This window comes from Miscanthus floridulus, chromosome 10 (genome assembly GCF_019320115.1).
Source record: "Miscanthus floridulus cultivar M001 chromosome 10, ASM1932011v1, whole genome shotgun sequence".
NCBI classification, from domain to species: domain Eukaryota; kingdom Viridiplantae; phylum Streptophyta; class Magnoliopsida; order Poales; family Poaceae; genus Miscanthus; species Miscanthus floridulus.
In genome coordinates, this window is record NC_089589.1 from 35,580,640 (window position 1) to 35,592,378 (window position 11,739).

Here is an 11,739-nt window from a genome sequence, read left to right on the forward strand (position 1 = left end):
TACCCTAAGCAAGAACCGAAAATATTGCTTAAGCCTTGCAAAAATCAAAGCCAAAGGACAACCACGAGGTCTCGGCAGATTCTCCGACTCGCCCAAGGCTTGCGCCGAGGCCTCAGACGAAAGGCCAAAGCCCTCCGCCCCGCCGAGGCCCTCTCGCCGAGGCCCCCTCACCGAGGCCCCGCCCCGCAAGGCCTCGGATGGGATACCAATTCTCCGATTCGCCCGAGGCTAGGCTCGGCAACAACCTCGTCACCTCTGTCCCGACCGACTCCCCTGACAAAATGTCACGTCCAGTTAATGCGCCCCATTACTCCCGCAACGTCAGCCGCACGTCGGCACTGTATAAGCAGAATGACCGACGGGACAGGGGACCGGGTGCAGCAGGGGTTACCTACCACTGTGCTCATCACTGTGCCCCCTGCTGACACCCGTACTACCCTGTGCTGCCTAACTCCTGCGCCAAGGACAAAGTGGCGTGGAGGGTCAAGTCTGGGTCCCAGTAGTCTCGGAATCAGCATGGAAGACCAACCGTTCGTCCTCCGCCTCGTCCGAGACCCCCCGGCAGGGCCTCGGACGTACTATTCCTTCTCCGCCTCGTCCGAGACCCCCCGGCAGGGCCTCGGACGTACTATTCCTTCTCCGCCTCGTCCGAGACCCCCGGGCTGGGCCTCGGACGTACTATTCCTTCTCCACCTCAGCCGAGGCCGGGCTCGTCCCGCATCCCCGTCGCCTCCGCCTCAACCGTCCCTCTGGCGAGCCGTCACATCCGTTTAAGTGCGCCTGGTCACACCTACTACGTCAGCCACGACTGATAGGGTACAACAACAGGGGCGATGGGACAACGGTCAAATCTCCTTTTTACCATCCCCTACTGACGGTGCAAGGGTTACCATGCCCTGTGGACACACGCTCCACACTTCTCCACCTGAACCGGGTACGACGCTGACCACCGAGACCCCCGCATCATACACGAGTCACCTCCGAGGCCTCGGCAAAGCAGGCCTCGGCACGATCGGCTACAGCACCCGCCAGGCCTCGGCACACCACCAAGTCAAGAACACACAAGGCACGACATGTCTCCTACAGTGGAAGCCATACTGACTAGACGTCAACAAGGACTCCCACGACCTCAACAACCTCGGGCCTGGCCAGCACGGCGCGCCAGTCAAGTACCAATCACCATCCCCAACACCATGCTGCTACAGGACTGAACTACAGTAGGCTCCACGTATGGCTCACTCATGTACTCCTGGCTCCCTCCTTGCGGTTATAAAAGGAAGCAGCCAGGGATAGCTCTAGGGGGGCGAAAAAGGAGAAATAGGAAGAACATCTGGTAGCTCACACACATACACATCACAGCCGTCTGAGAGCAACGTCTCAAGCAGCCCACACGACACCTCGCCGAGACCTGGGATTAGCTCCCTCTCTCCCTGTGCTTGTAACCCCCTACTACCTGCACTTCGGTGCAAGGAATACAAGATCGATCTCTCAGACTGGACGTAGGGCATCGATTGCCTGAACTAGTATAAACCTTGTGTCTCTTTGCATCACCATCCGGGATTAGGGGCACGCAGTTCAAATTCACTAGTTGGTAGAGGACCCCCGGTCCGAAACACCGACATCAATAGTATGAAAATTAAAATTATAATATATCTGCGAGTGATATTTCTGTGATCATGATTGACTTAAATTATGGATGTCGTAGTCATGATTTCAATCAAGGTCTTAAATTATGGATGCCGTAGTCTTAATAGTACATTGTCTTATTATCTTAATATAAAATTTACTCTTTGGTATAATTTGGTGAGTTGCACATGCAGCTTGAATGTTTGACAACTCACTTGTCATCTTCATCTTTTTTTAGGACCACTTGTCATCCACATCCTTTTTTTTTGATTCATTGTCATCCACAATTCTGATCTCTGTCACCTGTGGTAAAAGCCCGTTCAGGAATTAACAGCCAGTTGTCTTGGCGTGCCGTTTGGGCCGGCCCACGAAGAAATTTGGTCCATCGATATGCACGAGGCTTATCTGATCCTCCTGCCGCCTGCCGGGCAATCTTCTTCCTCCCCAATGCCGCCGCCGTTTCCGCCGTCTCCCCCTCCCCCGCGTCTCCTCGCCGGCGGCGACCACCACCCGCCCCCGACCTCCGCCTCCTCCCCGGAACACCCCTTCCTCTCGGCGCACCTCGTCCTCCCCTCCCCGTCTCCGTCCCCCGCCGATCTCTCCTCGCCGCACCTACCCCTCGCCCTCGCCTTCGCCTTCCTCACCCAGCCTTCCCCGCTCCCGCGCCGTCTCCTTGTCGTCCTCCACGCCGCCGGCGCCCGCTTCCCCGCCTTCTACCACGCCTTCGCGTCGGCTCTCCTCTCCCTCCCCTTCCCCCTCCTCCTCCCCCACCCGCGCACCCGCCTCCTCCTCGCCGCCTCGGAGCTCGCCCGCGCGGCGGCGCCGGGGTTCGCGCCCCTCCTCGCCTCCCTCCTCCGCCGCGTGCCGTTCCCCGGGGACGCCCGCCTGCTCGAGGTCTTGCACGAGCACGTCTCGTTCCTCGCCGACGAAGATTCCCAGCTCCTCGCCACCGCCGTGTTCGCCTTCCTCCGACTCCTCTCCCGGAACCGCCTCGCTCCGGCCGCAGGCAGCGTCGAGTGCAAGGACTGCGAGGAGTGCAAGGGTGCCAAGAATCTGCAAGAATGCAGGGGAATGCTGGTGTCTTTCTGCGTCTCCATGCTGCAGGATCACTTCCAAGTGTGCGCACTGCTCGGAAGGGACCTTGTGAGGTCGCTCCACGAGCTGGCGCTCGTGCCAGGAGTTCCAGGTGCTGTGGCGAGATTTGATACTTGACCGTGCTGCCAACGTCTGTCAGATCGGCACACCCCGATGGTGCCCAGCTGTGGCCATCACGTCAGAGATGGAGATGCAACTCTTGTTCATGATGAACAATGTGAAGTGGGGGGGATCAGAAGAGGTACCAGCTGTGGTTTGCAAGGAAGCACCTGATGGTTCCTGGAGGTGAGGAGAGGATCCCTGACATTGTGCGGTTCATATGCTGCGGGTACCACCCGACCAATGAGGTCATGCAATCTGGTGTCATTGCTCGCTGGGCGGTCGTAGGTTGGCTGCTGACGAGTTGCAGCAAGGGTTATGTTGTGGCGAATGCGAAGCTGGCGCTGTTCTATGACTGGTTGTTCTTCGAGGAGGGGAGGGGTAGTGTTATGCATATTGAACCTGCTATGCTCCTGATGGTGAACTCAGTGTCTCAGTACACGGATATCACGAACATGCTGCTTGAGTTCTTGTTTCTTCTGATTGACAACTATGATGTGCAGAGGAAGGAGGCGATTGCACACGGTGTGAGGAGTGCGTTTGGGGTGCTAGTGAAGAAGGGAGTGGTTCCGTCATTGGAGCCATTGACAGGTTGTGACAAGTTATCACCGTTGCTCAGGCAAAAGCTTCTGGCATTTTTATCTAATACTTGTGAGGCGGCTGAAGAAGCTTGTGGGAAGCGAATCAATGAGGTTTCTAAAGGAACATAATTGAACAAGAGAATTTGCTGAAGCACGCAGGTAATTTATGGTAGTCACAACCATCTCTATGAGGAATGAATTCAGCTCCTATTCATCAGGATTTCCTCGTTTTGGAAACTTTCGTAAACCTGTAAAGACGAAACAGAAGGTGCTCTAGGTTTTGTATAATAACAAGAGAGAGGTGAAGAAAATTTTGGAAGCGGCAAACATAAGGAATGCAAAATATGGGTTATCTTTGGCTTGCCCTGTTACCTGCGAGCCAGTTTCTGATTGACATTTACAGGCAAGCGTAAGGAATGTGAAATATGGGTTAATCTTTGACTTGCCTGGTTACCTGCATGCCAGTTTCTGATTGATATTTACAGAGACATCCTACAAAGATTGCGCTACTCGTTCAGATGCCAACCTCTTTGGTTATATATGCCATAGTACTTGGCATGAATTTACTGCCTGGTTAACCTGTGAAGCAGTTGAATTTGCTCAAGCTACGGTGCCTTCAGTTGATGCTGAAGATAGTGTGTGAAGGGATTATTTCACTGGTTGTATGTTCATCTAAAGGGATGGCTACATTTATCTCAAGGATGAAATTTGTGCTTCTTGTGATTCGATTTCCCATAAGTTCCAAATATTGATAATTGGAATACAGTAGAAAAATAGGTCTTTGTGCAAATTTTTCATCATCCATAATTGGAAGCTGCGATGACTGATGAGCTTTTCGATGCTTCAAGTTGAAGTTACACAAAGCGAGGCGTTCAGATCCAATGTTTGGGTGTGTTAAAAAATGGTATGCATAGCATCTTGGGGAAACTGATTTTTTTTGTATTATACTATTATTTCTTTTCATTGAAAAAGTTCTATACACATCAGCCCTGAAAGTGATATTTCTCCGAAGTCTGGAGTTGTAGCGGTCCATCCAATTTTTTATGTAATTCTGAAATCCCTGTCAGACCAAAATTATGTGCTTGTAAACATTTTGTAGCTATTCAGTTTTTTGTTATTCAATAGTGAAATCACTTTCATGGCACTTTGTTTCTTACGTTGTCATGGAGCTCATTGTTATTCAATAGCGAAATCACTTTCATGGCAGTTTGGCACTTTGTTTCTTTCGTTGTCATGGAGATCATTGTTATTCAATAGTGAAATCACTTTCATGGCACTATGTTTCTTTCGTCGTCATGGAGATCAATAATAGGTGCCATATGTGGCCAATTTGCTTGCTGGTATCAAATAAACTTTTTTGCAAGTGTTTAATTTCCTTCTCTCCCATTTACTGAACGCAACTACTTTTACTATGCAAAGTATCATATTTGTATATTCTTTCTCTATTATCTCCTAGCTGGTTTATTAATTTTTACGGTATGGCGATAGACAATGTCAGTTCTCTTTTGTAAGGCCATGAGAAAAGAAAATTCCCTGGAAAATCATCACAAATGATCTTCCAGAATGCTATACTGCTGTACGTGGAATATACTCATGTTGGCATCTTGGTTGCGAGGTTTCAAAATTAGTGGTGGTTGTCCTTGTGCAGCTAGGCCCAAGAAGCAGCACCATTAATTCTGCCTTTGGGAGCTAGGACCAGAAGTGTGTCACGGAAGGAACCCTGCAGCATCCAGCAAACAACTCAGAACTGGAGTTTGTTACCACCAAAATACTGATTGGAAAAATATAATGTATTTCATGGAATAACTGACAACTGGGCAATTTTGACGGATGCAATCTGTCAGGACATCTCTGCCGTTGGTAGACACGAATGGGCAACAGTTGGTGGTGAAATCCACCCACGGAAACCCAGATTTCCTCATCAGGCAGGATCCATCTTAAGGTCAAGAAAGCACATCCGATATTTTTGGACGATGTCGTCATCGCGCAAAGAGGAAAATGTTTCTTTTGCAAGTTTTACATGGTATACACAGAAAAAGAGAAGGGAAAATATATATTTGCCTGTATACACAGAAAAAGAGAAGGGAAAATATATATTTGCCAGAGACAGGACAAAAGAGAGGGTGGCAAGAGGACTGGCTGATTGCAGCAACCAAAGCACAGCCATTCATTTCCAGAAGGCCAGTCTCCACCACACAGCTCATATCCCTTGTCCTTGTGTGCCCCCAGCAGGTGCACGACCTTATATGCCAGCTGCTGCACCACTTCTCAAGTCTCAACCCCCTAAGGAAAGACTGTCATCAAAGAGAGGGTAGCACCTGATCTCCTCGATCACCTTCAGAACCAGAGCAATGGCATCTGCTACTCTCCTCAAGTCGTCTTTCCTTCCCAAGAAGTCTGAATGGGGTGCCACGCGCCAGGCTGCCGCTACCAAGCCGGCAGTGGCGGATCCAAAGGGGGGGCTGGGGGGGCTCCAGCCCCCCCTAATGTCTTGATTTCAAGCCTAATCACTGTAGCAAAAGCTTGATTTCACCATTAAATCTTCATGCAAATCAACATCTCCATTGTTTTAGCCCCCCCTTATCCCGCATCGTGCATCCGCCACTGCAAGCCGGTGACTGTCAACATGGTTGTCCGTGCTAGCGCCTATGCTGATGAGCTTGTCAAAACCGCGGTATTGTTTCTGAACACCAGCAGTAAAATTACGTGCTTATTACCATGCTAGTTTTATGTTATTAACTTGCAGAAGCTTGTTAGTATCAATAGAAAAATGACATATGGCCCTGTTTGAAACAACTTATTTCAACCATGAAAACTTCAGTTTTGTTTATCATGATTTAACTAATGCAAGTTTGAGGATTCATTAGGAAAGGTAACCCATTTGACAGTTTTGATCCCATATTATTACTCATTTATGCACACACGCTAGTCTAAATCAGCATTCTCTCCTTGCATTGGTTTAGGAACTTGCAATGTTCAGGGAGATGAATTTGTGAACTAGACATCTAGGAGTATGTATATTGGGCTGGCACATGTCAACACCAGTATAGGCCAAGAAGCAGTATAGCCACTCATAATTTTGATGACTACAAGCTAGTTCAGTTACATTTTAGATTACTTTGAAAGGTCCTGCTTAAGTTCTGTGATCCATCTGAAAAGGTTCATAATATGTATGACTTGCTATGGTCTCAAACTTCTGAAAGAACATTTCATCAACTTGGAAAAAGTAATTGTTCTTTTCTATTGAGAATATTACAAGTTTATTCTTCTTGCTGCAGAAAACCATCGCATCACCAGGAAGGGGTATCCTTGCCATGGATGAGTCAAACGCTACCTGCGGCAAGAGGCTTGACTCCATTGGCCTTGAGAACACTGAGGCCAACCGCCAGGCTTACAGGACCCTCCTTGTCAGTGCCCCAGGCCTGGGACAGTACATCTCTGGTGCTATCCTCTTCGAGGAGACCCTCTACCAGTCAACTGTTGATGGCAAGAAGATTGTTGATGTCCTTAATGAGCAGGGAATCGTGCCTGGTATCAAGGTCGACAAGGTATGTTGTAGACTCCAAACCAACAGATGACATGCGTGTAGGTTCTTAGCTAGAAACTAGATTTGTTGGAGTTGTGACAGTCTCTTTCAAGATCGAAAGCAACAGCAAACCTCTGAAGCTATGCTCAATCTCAGGGTCTTGTGCCACTTGCTGGCTCCAACAACGAGTCGTGGTGCCAAGGTCTTGATGGCCTTGCTTCACGTGAAGCAGCCTACTACCAGGCTGGTGCCCGCTTCGCCAAGTGGTGAGAAACGTGGCCCCTGCTGCATTGGCAGTTACTTTCTGTCGTTATGTACGTGGTGACATATATATATATATATATATATATATATATATATATATATAGATCCCATGTGAGTGTGACGTGAAGTTCTGTCACAGGCGCACTGTTGTCAGCATCCCCAACGGTCCATCTGAACTTGCCGTGAAGGAAGCTGCCTGGGGCCTTGCCCGCTATGCCGCCATTTCACAGGTATATATCCTAGAAAAAGGACCATCATATTGGTTTCTTTTCAATATGCATGTTCTCCTATATATAAAAACACCCTTATATATCTGTCGAAATGAAATGCTAGGAAAATGGTCTGGTGCCAATTGTGGAGCCCGAAATCCTTCTTGATGGTGAGCACGGCATCGAGAGGACCTTCGAGGTCGCACAGAAAGTGTGGGCAGAGACCTTCTACTACATGTCTGAGAACAATGTGATGTTTGAGGGCATCCTGCTCAAGCCCAGCATGATCACCCCTGGTGCTGAGTGCGAGGAGAAGGCCACCCCTGAGCAAGTAGCCGAGTACACCCTCAAGCTCCTCCACAGAAGGATCCCTCCTGCTGTTCCTGGCATCATGGTCAGCGCTCTCTTCTTGCTAACAGGTTTCTCTCTGGTTGCACATGCCATGGTCTTCTGTGTTCTCAACTGCTATTATTTTGTGCAATATAATGCAGTTCCTGTCTGGTGGGCAGTCTGAGGTTGAGGCGACCCAGAACCTGAACGCCATGAACCAGAGCCCCAACCCGTGGCATGTGTCCTTCTCCTACGCTAGGGCGCTGCAGAACACCTGCCTCAAGACATGGGGCGGCAGGCCTGAGAACGTGAAGGCAGCACAGGAAGCGCTGCTGCTGCGTGCCAAGGCCAACTCCCTGGCGCAGCTCGGCAAGTACACCAGCGATGGTGAGGCCGCTGCTGCCAAGGAGGGCATGTTCGTCAAGAACTACAGCTACTAAGACGACGATACCACTGCTGCTAGTACGTTCCTCGAGGGCACTGTAGGCAGTCTGCCATTGCAGGTTCAGCTGGAAAAATACACTGCAATTTTACTTCTACCCTAAGGCCATTTGGAGCATTTCATTGGAGGAATTGGAATCTACTTAACGGGCTAGGCTATTTGGCTTGGGATTTGACATTTCACAACTTTCCCAAGTTCATATAAGCCTATCTCAAATTCATAGGGTAGGAGATGGAGATTGATTCTATAGATCATCATGTTATGTTTCTACTCTGCAACTTATAGCACGCTCTTCGGCTCACTCCCCTACAACACAAATGCAGCACATAAGTACCTTCCTCGTATGGCCAACTGTAGTAGACAGTAGGGAAATCAATTTCGTGGCACTTTATTTCTTTCGCTGTCATGGAGAATCGGAGATCAATAGGTGCCATGTGTGGCCAATTTGCTCTTGTAAACATTGTCACTATTCAGTTTTTGTTATTCAATAGTGAAATCACTTTCATGGCACTTTGTTTCTTTCGCTGTCATGGAGATCAATAGGTGCCATGTGTGGCCAATTTGCTCTTGTAAACATTGTCACTGTTCAGCTCTTGTTAGTCAATAGTGAAATCACTTTCATGGCACTTTGTTTCTTTCGTTGTCATGGAGATCAATAGGTGCCATGTGGCCAATTTGCTCGCTGGTATCAAAGATTTTTGCTCGCTGGTATAGAAGTTTTTTTTTTTTTTGCAATTGTTATAATTTTCTCTCTCATTTACTGAACGCAACAGCTTTTATTGTTCAAAATATGATATTTGTATTTTCTTTCTCTATTATCTCCTAGCTGGTTTATTAATTTTTATGGTATAGCATTAGACAATGTCAGTTCTCTTTTGCAAGGCCATGAGAAAAAAAAATCCTTGGAAATCATCACATATTGAAATCACAAATGATCTTCCAGAATGCCATACTGCTGTACGGTTGGAATCCTCATGTTGGCATCTTGGTTGGGAGGTTTCAAAATGAGTGGTGGTTGTCCCTTGTGCACCTAGGCCCAAGAAGAAGCACCGTTTAATTCTGCCTTTGTGTCACAGAAGGGACCCAGCATCCAGCAAACAAGTCAGAGCTGGAGTTTGTTACCACCAAAATATTGACGGGAAAAAATATAATGTACTGTATATTTCATGGAATAACTGACAACGGGGCAATTTCATGGATGCAATCTACCAGGACACAGACACGAACGGGCAACGGTTGGTGGTGAAATCCGCCCACAGAAACCCAGAATTCCTCATCAGGCAGGATACATCTTGAGGTCAAGAATGAACATCCAATATTTACGGTTCACGTCATCGTCGCTCAAAGTGGAAAATGTTTCTTTTGCAAGTTTTAATGTCGCCGTCGCGTAAAGAGGAAAATGTTTATTTTGCTAGTTTTACACGGTACACAGAAGAAGAGAGAGGGAAATATCTGTCAGAGACAGGACAAAAGAGAGGGTGACAAGAGGATTGGCTGATTGCAGCAACCAAAGAACAGCCATTCAAATGCAGAGAAAGGCCAGTCTCCACCTCACAACTCATATCCCTTGTCACCTTGTGTGCCTCCAGGTGCACGACCTTCTATTTCAGCTGCTGCGCCACTCCTCAACCCTTCTGAGGAAAGACTGTGTCAAAGAGTAGCACTAGCACCTGATCTCCCCGTTCGCCTTCAGAACCAGAGCAATGGCATCGGCTACTCTCTTTTTTTCTGGAATACGCAAAATGTTTGCACATCTTTGTATTAAGATCGAAAAATAGTCAAAGTTACAACGACGCATCACGAATGGCACACTAAGAGAATAGTGTTATACAATCGGCTCTGTCCTCCCTCGCAGAAAGAGATCATGGGCTATTACTTGCTAATCATGCTACGTAACCATTACCGGCATCAGCTACTCTCCTCAAGTTGTCTTTCTTCCCCAAGAAGGCTGAATGGGGTGCCATCCTCAAGTCGTCTTTCTTCCCCAAGAAGGCTGAATGGGGTGCCACACGCGCCAGGCTGCCGCTCCCAAGCCGGTGACCGTCTCCACAAACCGCGGTATTGTTTCTCAACACCAGCAGTAAAATTATGCGCTTATTACCATGCTAGTTTTATGTTATTAACTTGCAGAAACTTGTTAGTATCAATCTCTACATCTAATCTAATCTAATCTAATCTAATCTAATCTAATCTAATCTAATCTAATCTAATCTAATCTAATCTAATCTAATCTAATCTATCTAATAATCTAATAAAATCTAAAAAGCGTCAAATGATTTCGTCCACATCTGGCTTTGTGCACACGCTCTCGACCGCCGGACGATACTTCCCTGCCGGTTTTGATATTCAGATCACAAAATCACTGTCCCTTTCTATCCATCGTGTGCGAAGATCAGACGTGAACGTCCACATCTCGCGTCAACATCCACCGATCTCAGTCACAGTCACACGAGCACATGGCAGCCACCCGACGCCTTCACCGGCCGTTCCAGTCGCTGTCCACTGATGGCTCCGATCGTGGAGACGAAATGCTGTCCACCTACGGCTTAATTTTCAGAAAAATATGTTTGATTTTAATTTGAACGACTCGTTCAGTTTGGGCAAAATGTCAACAGGAATCAATCCGGCTAATGAAAACTTATATAAATTGACTAACGATTCCGGCCAGAAATTCTTCCTGGGAGTGATTCCGTAGGAGACGAACGGGTCCTAAATCATGCAGTAAGCATGATCACATCTGCTACTATCAATTTTCATTTTAAATCATGTACTTAAGGCATTGTTGAGATAATGCATCATTAGTATTGCTCACCCACCGAGTAGTGTAGATAAGCATATAAGTTTTCTTATTTTTCTTTTTTTTTATTTATGTCTCTTCTCTATATATCTCTACACCTAAAAACTACGAACGATCATCCGGCTCACCCGCTTCCTCCGGTCGGTCGTGCACCTCCCTCCGCAACTTAAATTGAAACGATACTCTTACTAACGCGCGCTCCAATTAGAAACCAAATCAGAAATAAGAAAGTCTAAAAAACGAAACGAAAGCGCTCTAACGAAAAAGAGAAGGGCAAAGCTAGCGCCCGGACGTCCGGCTCCAGGCCTGCGTCTGGACGCAGCTCCCATGCCCCCGTGCCTGCATCGCATCCCACACGCTCCGTCCTGTTCCCAACCATCGTCAGCGTCCGAAATTGTGGCCCGCGCCCATCCCGAGCCCCGCACAGCGGAACCACGCCCCTGCGCCCATCCCGCATCCGCACGGCGAAACCGCGACCCACGCCTACATGGCGGAACCGTGACCCATGCCCACCTGCCCCGCCTGCGGATGCACACCGCGGAGGCGTCTGCTGGCCTCAAGCGCCGACACGTGAACCACGGCGACGCAGCAGCAGTAGTCGGACAGCAGTCTGCAACGCAAGATCTACTTTTGAAATATTCGGATGAAACATTTGCAACATACACCTGAAAATAGATGAAACTCTTGAAATATGCGTTTGAAACATGCATGTATAGCCATTGCAACATGTGTAACACCAAATCAATTTTTGAAACATCCATTTGAAAACA

At 48.0% G+C, this 11,739-nt stretch overlaps 1 protein-coding gene and 1 pseudogene across 1 annotated transcript; both read left to right on the plus strand.

The window, feature by feature from the left end:
* The first annotated feature begins 2,073 nt into the window (after positions 1-2,073).
* LOC136490003 (uncharacterized) lies at positions 2,074-5,403 on the plus strand (annotated as a pseudogene).
* Positions 5,404-5,673: 270 nt separating this feature from the next.
* Positions 5,674-8,746, plus strand: LOC136486486 (fructose-bisphosphate aldolase, chloroplastic-like). Its single transcript, XM_066483388.1, has 7 exons — positions 5,674-5,849; positions 5,999-6,075; positions 6,680-6,949; positions 7,084-7,193; positions 7,331-7,421; positions 7,525-7,794; positions 7,892-8,746. The coding sequence occupies exons 1-7, from the start codon at positions 5,753-5,755 to the stop codon at positions 8,168-8,170; spliced, it is 1,194 nt and encodes a 397-aa protein (XP_066339485.1). The 5' UTR covers positions 5,674-5,752; the 3' UTR covers positions 8,171-8,746.
* The last annotated feature ends 2,993 nt before the right edge of the window (positions 8,747-11,739 follow it).